Source organism: Pipistrellus kuhlii, unplaced genomic scaffold (assembly GCF_014108245.1).
Source record: "Pipistrellus kuhlii isolate mPipKuh1 unplaced genomic scaffold, mPipKuh1.p scaffold_m20_p_1, whole genome shotgun sequence".
Classification (NCBI taxonomy): Eukaryota; Metazoa; Chordata; class Mammalia; order Chiroptera; family Vespertilionidae; genus Pipistrellus; species Pipistrellus kuhlii.
This window is the reverse complement of record NW_023425404.1, coordinates 50,067,036-50,083,294: the sequence shown is the minus strand read 5'-3', so window position 1 is coordinate 50,083,294 and position 16,259 is coordinate 50,067,036. Positions and strand designations below refer to the sequence as shown.

Below are 16,259 nucleotides of genomic sequence, written 5' to 3'. Positions count from 1 at the left end.
CGATGTTTCTAGCTCTCTATCTCTCTCCCTTCCTCTCTGTAAGAAAAATCAATAAAATATATTTTAAAAAAAGAAAAGAAAAGAAAATGAAAAATCCCCAGAAAGCGAGCTGGAACACATGGAAATGTGTGATATAAATGACAGAGATTTTAAGATTGCAGGTTTGAAAATACTCAACCAGAGATGAGAAAATACAGACAGGTAATTCAGTGCACTCAGAAAACAAATCAATAAACAAAATGAGTGCTTTACCAAACAGATTGAAACTTTAAAAAAGAATCAAAATCAGAAATCCTGGGATAAAAGGATACACTTAAGGAGATTAAGTGTGAACTACTGAACATAGAAAATAGAACTAACCAGATGGAGGTAAAAATTAGTGATATTGAAAACAGGAATCTAGAAATGATGCAAAGGAAAGAAGAGAGAGACCTGAGCATAAAGAAAAATGGAATAGCCCTATGAGAATTATCGGACTCCATCAGAAAAAGCACTATTAGAATTATAGGTATTCCAAAGGAGGAAGAGAGGAGATAGGGTGTGGAGAGCCTGTTTAAGCAAATAGTAAATGAGAATTTACCAAAGTTATGAGAAGAACTAGATCCTCAAGTCCAGGAAGCAAACAGAACACCATCTTGTTATCTCAACCCAAAGAAGCCTTCTCTAAGGTACTTGGTATTAAAACTGTAAAAAATTAATGACTTAGAAAAAATTCTCAGAGCAGCAGGGGCAAATAAGAGAGCGACCTACAAAGGAAAACCCATCAGAATTTCATCCGATTTCTCAGCAGAAACTCTACAAGTCAGAAGAGAATAAAACCAAATATTTGAACATCTGAGAGAATACCAGCTGAATTATATATCCAGCAAAATTATCCTTTAAATATGAAGGAGAAATAAAGACATTTCCAGACATGCAGAAGCTGAGGGATTTTATCACCAGAACACCTCCACTGCAGGAAATATTCAAGGGATTTATTCTACCTGAAACAAAGATCATAATGTTACAACACTACAAGTAACTTACACCAAAAAACTTACAGCATAAATAGGGATCATTTGTGATGACAAAAACATAAAAGGGAAGCGGAAAAGTCCTAAAATGGCAAAGGAGGATGAAGATCAGATGCACTCAAAAGAAAACCAGCTATGGTATATGTGCAAGTTTACTTTTTATAAACCTAATGGTAACCACACACAAAAATCCACAAACCAAGACATAGCTTAAAGAAAAAGAGGAAACGGAGGAAAGAAGTATAGAATACCACCAAACAAAAACAATAGACAGAAACACTAAGGAAAAGAACCAGTGAAGGTACAGAGCTACCCGGAAATAAAAGATAAAATGGCTGTAGGAAATCCTCATACATAAATAATTATCATAAATGTAAATGGCCTGAATTCACCAATAAAGAGGCACAGAATAACAGAGTGGATCAATAAACAAAATCTATCCATATGCTGCCTACAAGAGACACATCTAAGCTGCAAAGACAAAGGTAGATTCACAGTAAAAGGGTGAACAGTGATTCTCTAAGCAAATAACATCCACAGAAAAGCAGGTATAGCCATACTTATATTTGACAAAATAGATTTCAAGATAACAAAGAGAATAAGAGACAAAGATTGGCACTTGAATATGATAAAGGGGCCACTATATCAAGAAAATAACACTTCTTAATATATATGTACCCAACCAGGGAGTACCGAAATATATAAAATAACTACTCACAGAACTAAAGGGAGAAACAGATCAAAACACAATCAGAGTTAAAGACCTTAATCCTCCATTGACAGCTCTAAACAGATCAACCAAACAGAAAACCAATAAAGAACTATCAGCCTTAAATGAAACACTAAACAAAATGGACATAATTAACATTACAGAAACTTTCATCCAAAGAATATCAGATTATACATTCTTCTCCAGTGCACATGGAACATTCTCAAGGATAGACCATATTTTGGGTCACAAAACTAGCATCAACAAGTTCAAGAAGATTGAAATTAAAACAAGCATATGCTCTTGAAATACCAAGTACAGTGCCTTGAAATTAAAATCAACTGCAAAGAGGAAGTAGACACCCACAAATATGTGGAGAATAAACAACATACAACTAAAAAATGACTGGGTCAAAGAGGAAATAAAATAGATCAAAAGATATATAGAGACAAATAAGAATGAATATACATAGAATATATCAAAACTTCCTGGGATGCAGCAAAAGCAGTATTAAGAGAGAAGTTAATATAATTACAGGCCTATCTCAGGAAACAAGAGAAATCCCAAGTAAACAACCTAATATCACATCTTAAAGAAGTAGGAAAGGAAGAACAAAAGCAACCCAAAGTCAGCAGAAGAAAGGAAATAATAAAAATTAAAGCAGAATTTAATGGAATAGAGGACAAAAAGACTATACAAAAAATTAATAAAACAAAGAGCTAGTTTTTTGAAAAGATTAATTAAATTGACAAATCTCTGGCTAGACTTACTGATAAAGAAAAAAGAGAAAATACCCATATAAACGAAACCATAAATGAGAGAGAAGTCACCACAGATAATATATCAATAGATGTACAAAGATCACACTAGAATATGATGAAAGACTATATGCCACTAAATTCAGTAACCCAGAAGAAATTGATAAGTTTCTAGATTTATATAACCTTTCTAGACTAAATCATGAAGAACTGGAAAATCTAAATAGACCAATCGGCAGTGGGGAAATTAAAACAACCATCAAAAACCTCCCAAAGAAATAAAAGTCCAGGAACAGATGGCTTCACCAGTGAATTCGACCAAACATTCAAGGAAGATTTAAAGCCTGTCCTTCTCAACTCTTCCAAAATATTAAAGAAGAGGCAATACTTCTTAACACATTCTATGAGGCCAGTAAAATCCTGAGGCCAAATACCTCAGTTACAGGCTCAATCCCCAATAACAGGGCACTTGCAGGAGGCAATCAATGGATGTGTCTCTCTCACATCAATGTTTGTCTCTGTGTGTCTCTCCGCCTCCCTTCCACTCACTCTAAAAATCAATGGAAAAATATCCTTGGGTGAGGATTCAAACACACACACACACACGCACATACACATTAAAAAACACACTACAATGAGATACCACCTTACTCTTGTTAGAGTGGCCATTATCAACAAGACTAGAGGCCCAGTGCATGAATTTATGCACCAGTGGGTCCCTTGGCCTGCCCTGGAGGATTGCACTGAAACTGGCTCTCCAACATCCTCTGAGGGGTTCAGGCAAGGCTGAGGGACCCCACTGGCCCACGATTGGGGCTAGGGAGGGATGCAGGAGGTTGGCCAGCTAGAGAGGGTATATGGGAGGGCTCTAGGGTGTGTCTGGCCAATCGGCTGGACCCCAGCAGCAACCTAACCTATCAGTTGGAGTGTCTGCCCCCTGGTGGTCAGTGCATGTCATAGCAAATAGTTGAGCATCCTTAGCATATCAACATACTAGAGGCCCGGTGCACGAAATTTATGCATGGAAGAGGGGTCCCTCAGCTCCGCCTGCACCCTCTGCAATTCGGGTCCCCTAATTTTTTTTTTTAATCTAGCTAACCTCTTCACATTTAAAAAAAATTAACTGAAATTTCACCTACTCTAGGAAATCCTCTTTGAACAAATATCTTTACAATCTGTATTTTCATAGTATAACATTCTTTTTCTTTAACAGCTGCTTAGAGTGGATACAATGTGGTTTTCATTCTTGCATCTGAATTTTTTCTTCTTGCTCTTGTAATAGCAAAGCTTATCCAACTTACATTTGCCCTTCAAGGGCTTATATTTGGTTCAGTTTCTAGTTGGCTCCCTGCTTTTTTTAAAGCAATAAATTTGGGTTGTGATAGAAAGCCTCACTTGTAATCAAGCCTGAAGATCTCCCTATCTGAATATTTCTATAATACCTGTCACTTTAGCATACCAGAAATTGTGTTCATTTATAGAAAATAACAATAAATGTCACCTGATCATTTGATCTTCTAGTAATATTTTATAGCAAGATGTATTTATTCTAGTAATTTAACTATTACAAAACTGAGGCATACAGAAATAAATCACATTGAACAATAAAGAATGACTCAAATATCAAAGCATAGTACACTTAGGGCCTCCCTTGTCCTGTGCTTCAGATACCATAGCATAGTACACAGTTCACATGGAACTCAGCTTCCTTTAAAATAGAAAGGGATGCCATACTCATGAAGCAGCTATTTCCACACATTTTTTTATTTAATTCACAGTACATACTCTTTGTACTAATTATTAGGAAATCATCCTAGCAATTGCCTCTGTTCCTCTGTATTGTTGCCTTACATTCTGATGTTATTGCACTTTTATCATCTACTCACTCTAACAAGGTTGTGAATTTTTTAAGACTTGAGCTTGTGTTTCCCTGTCATGGTGCCTAGATAAATACTCAAATGCCATCCAGTCCAAATGTCTGTGATGAGAGAGGTCCACCATTGCTGGAGATCTCTGATTTTTATTTAAGGGGCCTCACTTGTTCTGCGCCTTTACAGAGGGGTGAGTAGGGGCTGAGGGAATTTGAGGAAACCCAGACAGAATTCTCCTCCTAAATGATTTTGCTAAGCTGGCGCCCAGGACCACTGAGCATTTGTCCAATTAAAATCTAGGCACACAGCAATAACAAAGGCACTGGTCTCCTAGTGCTAATGTGTGGGGATCAAATCCCAGCCTGCAGGAACTCACCCTCCTGCAGTCAGGACTAGGCCTCTGGGTAGACCTGGGCTGGTGCTTCTAACTCTGGGGAGCGGGAGACTTCTTATTGCTGCAGGCTAGAGGCCCCAGACTCTGGGCCATGCACCAGAACAGATCCCTAGTACAGGTTGTTCAGTGGAGTGGCTTCTTCGCCTGGGATTGCAGGACAGCTTGGCCAGGCTCGGCCTGGCCTGTTCTCCCAGTGATCGTGGGGCGGCTCAGCTGGGCTCTTCGCCCTATGATCGAGGGGCAGCTGGGCCTGGCCTGTTTGCCCCGTGATCACAGAGCAGCTTGGCCTGGGCTCACTGCTTTCCACTAGCTGAAGCTCACCAGTCTCCTATGGGCTGGGGGGAGCTGACCAGTGGACATGGCAACAATCAAAGTGTCCTACGATTGAAGACTGGATAAAAAAAGATGTGGTGCATGTGCACAATGGAATAATACTCAGCCGTAAGAAGGGATGAAATAATGCTATTTGAACCAACATGGATAGACCTTGAAAACCTTATGCAAAGTGAAATATGTCAGTCAGAAAAGCTAAGAACTATATGATTTTGCTCAGATGTGGGATATAAGACTGAAACTCGTGAATACAAACAGCAGTGTGGTGATTGCCAGAGAGAAGGGCGTAGGGGAGAAGGGGCTCCTAATATATGGTGATGGGGAGATTTGACTTTAGGTGGTGGGCACATGGTATAATATGTAGATCTTGTATCATAGAAACCAACACCTGAACCTTTATGTTCATGTGGACCAGTGTCACCCCTATAAATTTAATAAATAAATTTTAAAGAGAAAGAAATATATTGATATATTGGCCTGATGATGTGGTGAATCTTCTGTAGAATTAATCAATATCTCCATATTTTTTCTTTTCATTTGCACTTAACCTTTCTTTCCAGGCAGAGGAACTTTTTTTTTCTAATTGTCTCATTGCAATGTAAATTTTTATAGTATAATTCCAAAAATTTCAGACCTATTACAGAAAGTTGTTATAATTTTTTTTTTTTGAAGTCTTCAATTCCTACACCATGAGGAAGTTAATGTCATATTTTATGGCTTGGAATAAGATTTGTCTTTGTGGTGCTTAAATTTAATGTCAAAGTAGAGTTTAACTTGTGTTTCTGAGTCAGATCTTAGTTTGTCTAACATTTGCATTTTCACTCCTGGTTGTTAATAGCTTTCTACAATAGTATAGGTGTTATATCTATTGCTCTTCTTGGTTTCTAGTTGTTATTAATGTGTACAATATCACAGCTTCATGTAGGTCAACTTTCTTAAGTTTCCTCTACCATTGACTTTTAGGAAATGGGAAAAATAAGTCTTAAGTAATTGGATTTTTTTTTTTCAAAACACATACCACTAGAGATTCTCATAGTTTACTCTCTCTGCCATCCCTCTTTGGAAATCAATTCATGCCTATAGTGAATCACTGTTACTGAAGGAACTTAAGATAGTTCTCAGGCTCAGCCAGTGTGGCTCAGTGGTTGATGTTGATCCATGAACCAAGAGGTCATCAAGTTGTGGGTTTGATCTCAAGTAGGGGGCATTCAGGAGGCAGCTAATTGATATTTCTCTTTCATCTTATTGATGTTTCTATTCCTCTTTCTTCCTCTCTCTCTAAAATCAATAAAAACATTTTAAAACAAAGATAGTTCTCAGGTGTGTCAGTTTCTCTTAGTATCAAAAAAAGAGTTAGCCTGCATAGTAATTGTTTATTTTTAAATGAAAAAGTTGCCAAAATTATTTAGGAAAGTGCTATTTCATAGAGCAATAAATGACTGCACATTTCAAATATGCATTGTATCTATGAATAAAAATATTCTCCTAAAGTGAGAAGTCCTTGGTTATTAGAAAAACAATCCTGACATGCTGCCCTTTTCTTTAAGAAAACATAACTTTACTAAAATTAAAACAAAAGAATTTAAAAAAAAATGTTTTTATTGATTTTGAGAGAGAGGAAGGGAGAGGGAAAGAGAGATAGAGAAACTCAACAATGAGAGAGAATTATGGATTAGCTGCCTCCTGCACACCCCTCACTCGGGATGTGCCTTGACCAGGAATCGAACTGGTGACCTCTTGGTTGACACTTAACCACTGAGCCACACAAAACTTCTTAAATAAAAATTATTTTCTGTCTTCATTCTTATTTCCCTTTGTCTTGAATAACTTTCACAAAATGTATCTTTATATCAGTGTCCTGAAAGATCCCAGGTTTCACTTGACTACTTTCTTATCTGCCTTCAGTACAGTTCCCTCCCTTCTTCTCTTTTTACTCTGGAATTAATCCTCTACCTACTTCACAGGCCGATTCTTTGATGAGAATGAATCCCCTGTTGATCCGCAACATGGCTCTAAACTGGCGGATTATAATGGGGATGATGGTAACGTAGGTGAGTATGAGGCAGACAAGCAGGCTGAGCTGGCTTACAATGAGGAAGAAGATGGTGATGGTGGAGAGGAAGACGTCCAAGGTGAGCGTGGGCCTGGCTTCCATGCTGTGACCATGAAATCCACCATCCCAATTTGGTTGAATTTGTGTAGAATTTTCCCACTTATTAGTAGCAGTACAGTCTTATTACAAAGAGTTTCAGTACAGTTTTTCAATTGTATTTTGAAAACAATTTTATAATAGTGGTTTTAATAAATTTTTAAAAATTATTTTAATTGTTATTAATTTTAGTTATATGTGTTATTGATATAGACACAATTTGAAACTCAGATTCTTGAGAAATTTTAGAATTAAATTGTTTAAAATGGTCCTAGACAAGTACTCCCAGAAAATAATTCCCCTTTTCAATTTCTCATCTGAAAGCATTTCAGTTATTCTAGGTATAAATATTGATCAGACAGCCTTTTTATTATCAAGGAAGCTGCAAAGGAAATAGTCTCTACACTGAAGATAAAATTATTTAGCATAGAAAGTTTGTTTTTCAAAAATGTTTTCAAAATTTTTGTCTGAGGTTTAAAATTTATATTTAACAATCAGTTTGTGAAGATTTATCTGTTTTATGTTTAATACACAGATTCAACATATTTTCCTTGTTAACGGTGTTACTTCTGAGCTTTTAACTGAGTGAAAGTTCAGAATCTACCTGTGTGCATGCAGCCCTGCCCATGCCTGCATATTAGTGTGTGTTGCTTCTTTGGAAGTGTTCAGGCCTGTTTTCTGCCTGTTTACATCACAGCACAGCGGCTGGAAAACCGCGGCTCACGAGCCACATGCAGCTCTTTGGCCCCTTGAGTGTTCTAACGCCACTTCTTCAGAATAGACTCGCCCAGGCCGAAAACCGACTGCTGTGCGTGGGCCACAAAGTTTCAATTGCACTGTATGTGCGTGCCTGCACGTGGTATTTTGTGGAAGAGCCACACTCAAGGAGCCAAAGAACCACATGTGGTTCGCGAGCCACAGTTTGCCCACCTCTACTTAGTAGTATTTGTGGACATTTTCTTTTTTCTATAAAAGTTGATTATAAAGTTAATGTGTGTGTGTTAGGTTTTATAATATTATGCATGCAATATTTTCCCAATGTAACTGTCTTGATTTACTCTTTAACTTTTTAAGGTAATAAAATTTTATTTAGGTTCATAACAAGAGTTGTTTTTATGAAACTCAGAAAAAAATGTAGTCGTCTTAGAATACTACATATTTAATAGAAAGGGGGAAACCAAAGACTCTGACTTCCTTCTAGGCATTGTTTTGATAGCCCATTCTAGTTTTAGAAAAATGGTTTTTGGAATAGAAAGAGATTAATAAATGTTAGTAGTTATTTAAGGATTTGTTAATGAGAACTCACTTTTGGGTACTTTTGAATAAATTATACTTCTTCCAGACTCTTACCCATTTTCATAAATCTTACCATTTTTTCTTACTGCTTTTGTGATTTGTTTGAGTTATGCTTATTTGCAGTTATTTATAATGTTGCATTACATATATTTATATCATATCATCAATTAGAATGTAAGCTCTTAGAGGGCAGGCATTTTCATTTATTTTGCCTTCTATTTTGTTTGTATCTTTTTCTGCCTTCATATTCCTCCCCACCACCCATAGTTTTTAGCACACATAGGGTGCTCAGTAAATGTTGTTAACTAATACTTTTATCCTTTTCTCATTTAATTTTTATTCTTATAACTGTGACTAGAGTAATAACTCTTTAACTTCTGATCTTATAAACTTGCTTGGTTTACACTTTAAACATTTCTAGTTTTCTTTCAGAAGGGCTTTTATCTCAGATGATTTTAGGTTTTCATTAGAACAGTTAATTTCAACTATAATTGAAAATCATTTCTTATATTTTGGCTGTCTTAAAGATACCTTATTTTTCGGACCATAAGACGCACCAGTTTTTAGAGAAGGGAAATGAAGAAAAAAAGATTCTGAAACAAATAGTGTCCTAAAATATTTTATGTGCATTAAAACCCAACATCACAGTCATAAACACATGTAATCAACCCTGTAAAGTAAACAGCAGCATTTAGAACCATTTTAGAGCCGGGCAAGCACACAGAGACCACACAGAGCCGGGCAAGTAAAAAAACTTTTTTTTTAAAGTGTATGTGTAGGCTATATTTGGACCATAAGACGCAGGGACTTTTTCCCCCCACTTCTGGGGGGAAAAAAGTGCGTCTTATGGTTCGAAAAATACGGTAATTACTTTTATCACAAAACTTCAGTTTAATATTTTTATAGTTTTTATCCATATCAGATACATTTCTCTTCACCGCCTTCTCTCTCTCTCTTTTTCTAGTACTCTTCTTTCTCTCCTACCCTCAGTTCTCGTTGCCACTGTCCACTGCAGGTTCTCATTACCCTCATGCTGCCTGCCTTTACTTTCACAAGAAAATTAATCTATAGCCGAAACCGGTTTAGCTCAGTGGATAGAGTGTCGGCCTGCGGACTGAAGGATCCCAGGTTTGATTCCGGTCAAGGGCATGTACCTTGGTTGTGGGCACATCCCCAGTGTGGGGTGTGCAGAAGGCAGCTGATCAATGATTCTCTCTCATCGATGTTTCTAACTCTCTATCCCTCTCTCTTCCTCTCTATAAAAATATCAATAAAATAGATATATTTTTTAAAATATTAATCTATAGATTCTAAAGAATATAAATAAGGAAATGACCTAGGATGCTATCCTTAGTGAAGTAGGGAGAAGATTGGTCAATTTTGGGTTTTTTTCATTTGCAAATGAATCTTACTTGAGCTGGGGTTTGCCATTTAACATTTTAAAACCATTTTGGGGTTCACTTAAATGATAGCAGTAGAGGAGAGGGCAGCTACCAAGGGGACTCTCTTATAGGGAACAGGAAGATGCAAGAACATCAACTTCAGCAAATAAAGAGGAATAAGTTTGGGTGAGATGACTAAAAAGAAATATGGGAGACCCAAATAATTCTAAACACGTTTTCATGTTTAAAAATGTTTCATGCTTAAAATTTTTAGGTATGGTATTAATTGTTCAAAAAGCAGGGAGGGGCAATTATGGCTATTCTCTAGTTAAGTTTGAATACTTGGAATTTAAAAGCATTTCTTCATAGCTTTGTTGTAGAAGTAGTGGTTTAGTTCCCAGCCCAGTTTGTACTTGCAGCCAAAGCAGACAGTAGAGTGGAAAAACACATTAGCCTGAGATTTAGGAGATGAGCTGTGTATTGCTTTTCAAGTCACTTAAATTCTCTGGGCCAAAATTTATTCATCTGTAATGCGAGAGTACTTAAAAGTGTTCTCAGTGCTAAAATGCTGTGGTTACATTCACAGTGAATCACTACATATAACACAAGTATTATGGGAAATGTGTTTCAGATTTTAGCATTCCTGAAATACAACTTCTCCCAAACTCAGGAAAGAAAATGGAAACTACTCCAGCCATTGAGACTCTGCAGCCAAAGATACCAAAACAGGGTTCTAGCCACAGGGACTCGTCTGCTCTCTCAAGCATTAGGAGTTTTTCCTTGTGTTCCTAGGATTAGAGATTCCAGCTGCAGGGCTGAGGTTTGGGCTTCAGCTGAGAACACTGGCTTTGTTCTCCAAAACTGGGTTATAAAATGCAGGTTTGGGTAGCATCTCTACCAAAAGAGAGCTGAAGGGTTCCAGCTTTACCTCTGATGCCTGTTCATATGTATTGATCATTTGAGTCAACACTGTATGCACAGTGTTTTCTTATAGAATTGAAGCCTAGTCTTCCTCTGTTTACAGTTCTGGTTTATTTTAGTTTTTACTTCCTGGTTTCCTGAAGCATCCTAAAAGAAATATTTTATTTACAGTAGTGTAACAATATTTTTCCTGCCTTTTTAAAGATCTACTTTGGAAAGACTGCACATCTGATGGATATATCTTTTAATCCCTTCCTTATTGTAACAAGAAGATGGACGTTTACAAATTCCCTGTACTCTTATCTTTAATCTCAAAGAAGTTCCTAGTTTGTTTAGTAGAATAATGCAATGCATATTACTAAATATACATATAAAAGGAGCTTAGCATAGTGCTTAAGTGCCTGATTCTAAGCCAAGACTACCTGGATTTGAATCCCAGCTGTGTCACCTTGTGAATTATGTAACCTCTATGCCTCAGTTTCCTCATCTGTCAAATAGGGATAGATGTAGTTATCTAACTCAACAGTTATGTGGGTTATATGATTTAAGTATTTGTTCAGCACTCAGAACAGGGTCTTTCACACTATAACACTCTGTGTTTGTTGAGTAAAATTGTATTTCTAGGTAGTAACACCTTAATATCAAAAACTAAGCTATTGGGTAACTGTAACATGAACCAGAAAGTAAGAGAAGTCATTTTTTAAGACTGCAGGAGCCAAACGATATCATTAAAAGCCATGTACTAAAAAGGGAGCCTCTTAGGTTCTGATTGAAATACTTTTCATTCTTTTTTTATTTTATTTTAATCTTCACTCGATAATTTTTCCATTAATTTTTTTTCTTTTTTTTAAGAGAGAGAGTGAAGGAAGGGAAGAGAGAGGAACAGAGACAGAGAAGAAAGAGGAAGGAGAGCTGGGACCGGTTTGGCTCAGTGGATAGAGCGTCGGCCTGCGGACTGAAGGGTCCTAGGTTCGATTCCGGTCAAGGGCATGTACATTGGTTGCGGGCACATCCCCAGTGGGGGGTGTGCAGGAGGCAGCTGGTCAATGTTTCTCTCTCATCGACGTTTCTAACTCTCTGTCCCTCTCAGTTCCTCTCTGTGTAAAATCAATAAAATATATTTTTTTAAAAAAAGAAAAGAAAAGAAAAAGAGGAAGGAGAGAGAAACATCAACGTGAGATACATTGATTGGTTGCCTCTTGCATTCACCCTGACCAGGGCTGAGTATCGAGCCTGAAACCAAGGTACAGGACCTTGACCAGAAATCGAACCTGCGACCCTTAAGTCCATGGATCAATGCTCTAACCACGGAGCTACCTCTTAGGGCAAAATATTTTTCATTCTTGTTCTAATATTTTAGTACTCTGAGCAGTCTTATTTTAAAACCTGTAGTTTGTAGCAAAATTAGGAAAGGATTGTCATTGGCAGATAAACTGATAGTAATGTCAAGTGATAGGAGATACCTATAAAGGACTCAGAAAAACCTGTGAGTAGCCAAATAAGTCAAACTCCAAAGCACTGTACAGAGTTGCTTAATATAGCTATTCGCCCTGGCCAACTTGTTCACTGGTTAGACTGTCAGCTAGCACAACGAAAGGTTGCAAGTTCAATTTCCAGAAAGGACATGTACCTCATCCCAGTTTCAATCCCTGGTCCTAGTCAGAGAGTGTGTGGGAAGCAACCAATCAAAGTGTCACATCTCCCTTCCTCCTTTCCCCACTTTCATTCTCTCTAAAAATCAATGGGAAAAAATATCCTTGGGTGAGAATTAACACCTCCCACCCCAAATATGCAGTGTGTGTGTGTGTGTAATATATATAATATATATACATTACACACACTGCATATTATATTTACACATTTACTCAAAGTAAATGGGATATTACTGCCTAACAATATTAGGTAATAATCTTTTCTTTTTGGTAAAGAAAAGATTAAATTTTTGTTTGTATACTCCATTAAGGAAGTTAACTACCGCGTTTCCCCGAAAATAAGACATCCTCCGAAAATAAGACCTACTTACAGATTTTTTTCTGAGTGAAATATAAGGCATCCCCCGAAAATAAGCCCCTCCCCCCCCCAGTAGTCACAAGAAATTCACCAGGAAATTCAGGAATTGGATTGTTATGATGATGTTCCAGAAGATGATGACATGATTGTCATTGAATAAATGAGTAAATTCTTGATACTGTAGGATTCACAGTTTGTCTGGTTTGTGTTGACAACTACCATACTACCATACCATATACAGGTAATAAATTTCCTTTATTTTCATTTAACAATAAATGTGTACCGTATTCTTCTTCATGGAAAATTAAGACATTCCCTAAAAGTAAGACCTAGCGCATCTTTGGGAGCAAAAATTAATATAAGACACTGTCTTATTTTCGGGGAAACAGGGTAGTAAACTCTTTGCAGAGAAGCAAAGAAATTCACTGATGGGAATCAAATGTTAAAATTATGAGTAATGTTTATTGTCTAATTTTTACCTTATGACTAAGGATTAACTTTATAATTTAAAAAAGGTTATTTTTAAAGACATGAAAAAATATATATAGAAATTTCTACCAAAGCTTTCATTAAAATGACTTCATTTACTTAGAAATAATATATAAAAGGATCACCTGCTGAATGTTTGTGGGTTCCTAAAATTTTGCTGACTATATCTATCTCCCTCTCTCCTTCCCTCCCCTCCATCCATCCATCCATCCATCCATCCATCCATCTTTCCAATCTATCATTAAAAGATTTGTTAAAATGAAGTAATCTTCCAAAATAGTTACAGACTTTTCCCTCTTTAGCCAAGCAACTGAGAAAAAGAATACTATTTGCAGAATGTGAAAAATAATGAGCAGAAAACTAGTACCTTAAAAAAGGAGAAAACTTCCTGAGGGGAAAAAAAAAAAGACGTTTTAAAATTGAATTTCTGCAAGTGATTTTAAAAGTAATATTCTTAATACATAATTATTTACCTTTCAGATGATGAAGAACGAGAACTTCAAATGGATCCTGCAGACTATGGAAAACGTTTAAACGATGTCCTTTAAAACCTAAAGGAAACTTCAGAAAACCTAAAGTGCTGTAAAATGGAATCATTTCTACTTTGTCCTTTTTGACTTTTGTTGTAAAGATCAGTTGTATCAGTTGTAAAGATACATTGAGTTAAACTTAAGGAAAAATTTTAATGAAGGAATGTACCCATGTACATATGTGAACTTTTTCATATTGTATTATTAATGCAGAGACCTTTTTGGTTGTATTACAGTTGAGCCAAAAACAAAGTAAACAAGCTGTAGTCTTTTGCGTTTAAAGCAAACTAATATATATATTACATTTTATTGAGCCTAATTCTTTACCCAAATGGACAAACAGGAAAAAATGGTTGTACAGTTTATATAAGTTGCACATAACCACAGTGAGAATAGTTAATTACTCAGCTTAAAAACTTTTTATGCACTTATTCTTGTTAGCCCAACTGGTATTCTGTTCTATCCACCCCTTATTACATGCTTTTCCAGGAATTATACCTACAATAGTTAGGTAACAAACAGGAACCTAGAAGCCAAACACTGGGCAGCATGTGTACAAAATCACTTCCCTATTCCTTTTATTTTACACGAGAGGCCCAGCGCACAAAATTTGTGCACTCGGTTGGAGTCCCGCAGCCCAGCCTGTGCACTCTCACATCCAGGAGTCCTTGGGGGATAGCCTACAGCGGAGGCAAGAGAGGCTCCCAACACTGCTGCTGCGCTCACCAGCCTTGAGCCTGGCTGGCTGAGCAGTGCTCCCCCTGTGGGATTGCACTGACCACCAGGGGGCGGCTCCTGCATTGAGTTTCTTCCCCTGGTGGTCAGTGTGAATCATAGCTACTGGTCGTTCGGCTGTTTGGTCAATTTGCATATTAGTCTTATATTATGTAGGATGAGTGCTGATGTGTTTTGGCAGGTAAGCTTTCAGCTGATGAAAGTTGAGATAACCTGCAAAGACATTAATAATATTTATGAGTTATACCTTACTTAGTTCATGAAATTGTGAAATGCATGATTGACAATAATTTCCCCCCCCACATAATACCAGTACTGTTTAACTATAATCAGGACTGGCTAAAATTTTTACATTTTCAGAGTTCAAGTTAGTGAATATATTCATGATTTAAATGCCATATTCTAAAAGAGGCTAAGTCAAACTTTGAAATGAATCTGCAATCAGTATTTCAAACTTCTCTGGTAGTTTTAGTGATATTATTTGACTAGACTTTTTCAGAATTACTAAATAAGGAGTTTTAACAGATTTTTATTATTGCACAGATAAATAGAAGTACAGTGAGGTCTACAGCCATTTTATTAAAGTAGCTTAAAAGTTTGTAATAAAGATGAATCTTTGTAATTACTTAAATGTTAGTTAAGAACCCATAAACCTCATATTTCCTAGTTTTACAAAATTATTTTAAATGCATTTGTCTTTTTTTGACATTTTCAGTAGAATACGTAGCTAATTCTTGTTTTCTGAGTTAAAACACTTTTAAATATAACCTCTCCACCCCCAGAATAAAAAGTTTTGATCATAAGGAGGAATTTAAGGATGCTAATTCTGTGTTTCAGAAGGGTTACTGGTAATTGCACATAAACATTAAATGCTTTCTTTCTGTTGTACTCAGGTTCTAGCCAGAATTCACATTTATAGAGGGTTTTGTTTTGTTTTGTTTTTTTAAGAAAAGGTTATCACTTATTGGAGGTACAAAAATTCTTAAACTTGGGTTTAGAAATTATTAAGCAACTAGAACAAGATATAGTAATTTACTAAAATCGTTTTTTCTACCATATCAAAGTAAGCAGTTCATGCCTTTGCTATGAGTAGAGTCAGGCTTATAAATGAATAGGTATGATCATGTATTTTTTTTAAATGGAGTTAAAGAGAATTAATGTATAACTTCTGGGTATTAGAATGGGAAGATGAATCTAAAACATACTCCTAGAAATACTTTATGTTTAATACTGTAAAATTTTTACAAATGAAAACAATGAAGTTTCTTGCCTTAGTTATTTTGTCATAAAAACAATCACTTGGTTATAAGATAGTTGTTACTTATACAGCAAAATTTCTTCAGTTAGCAGTCTAGACATTTTATAAAATGAGAAATCTTGAACCAATTGGTAATATTTCCAATTAACATTTGAATTAACATTTAAATGCTATAAAATACTATGTGAACCTCTTAAAATTCTGACATTCTACAGTCTGTATTAGACATGCTGATTTTATAATGTTTTACTTCTGCCTTATGATTTAGGTTTTTTTTAATGTATTTTTGCCCTGAACTGAGTGTTAATTTGATGAAAACTGCTTTTGAAATCATCACTGGGTTCTAATAAATTAAAAATTAAACTTGTTTTACTATTTTGCTGATCTGATAATATATACACACATCACGCT

The 16,259-nt window shown here is 36.1% G+C and overlaps 1 protein-coding gene across 4 annotated transcripts in view; it reads left to right on the top strand.

Annotated features, from left to right (window-relative positions):
* GOLM2 (golgi membrane protein 2) overlaps positions 1-14,366 on the top strand; it is an 82,946-nt gene extending 68,580 nt beyond the window's left edge. For 2 of the 4 annotated variants that reach the window (XM_045583153.1, XM_036443724.2), the window contains exons 9-10: positions 7,043-7,210; positions 13,806-14,366. In XM_045583153.1, coding sequence (XP_045439109.1) covers positions 7,043-7,210; positions 13,806-13,873 — 236 coding nt within the window. In that variant the 3' untranslated portion in view covers positions 13,874-14,366. The remainder of the gene's footprint in view (positions 1-7,042; positions 7,211-13,805) is intronic. The other 2 variants (XM_045583158.1, XM_036443732.2) reach the window with 1 other exon arrangement.
* Positions 14,367-16,259: the final 1,893 nt, after the last annotated feature.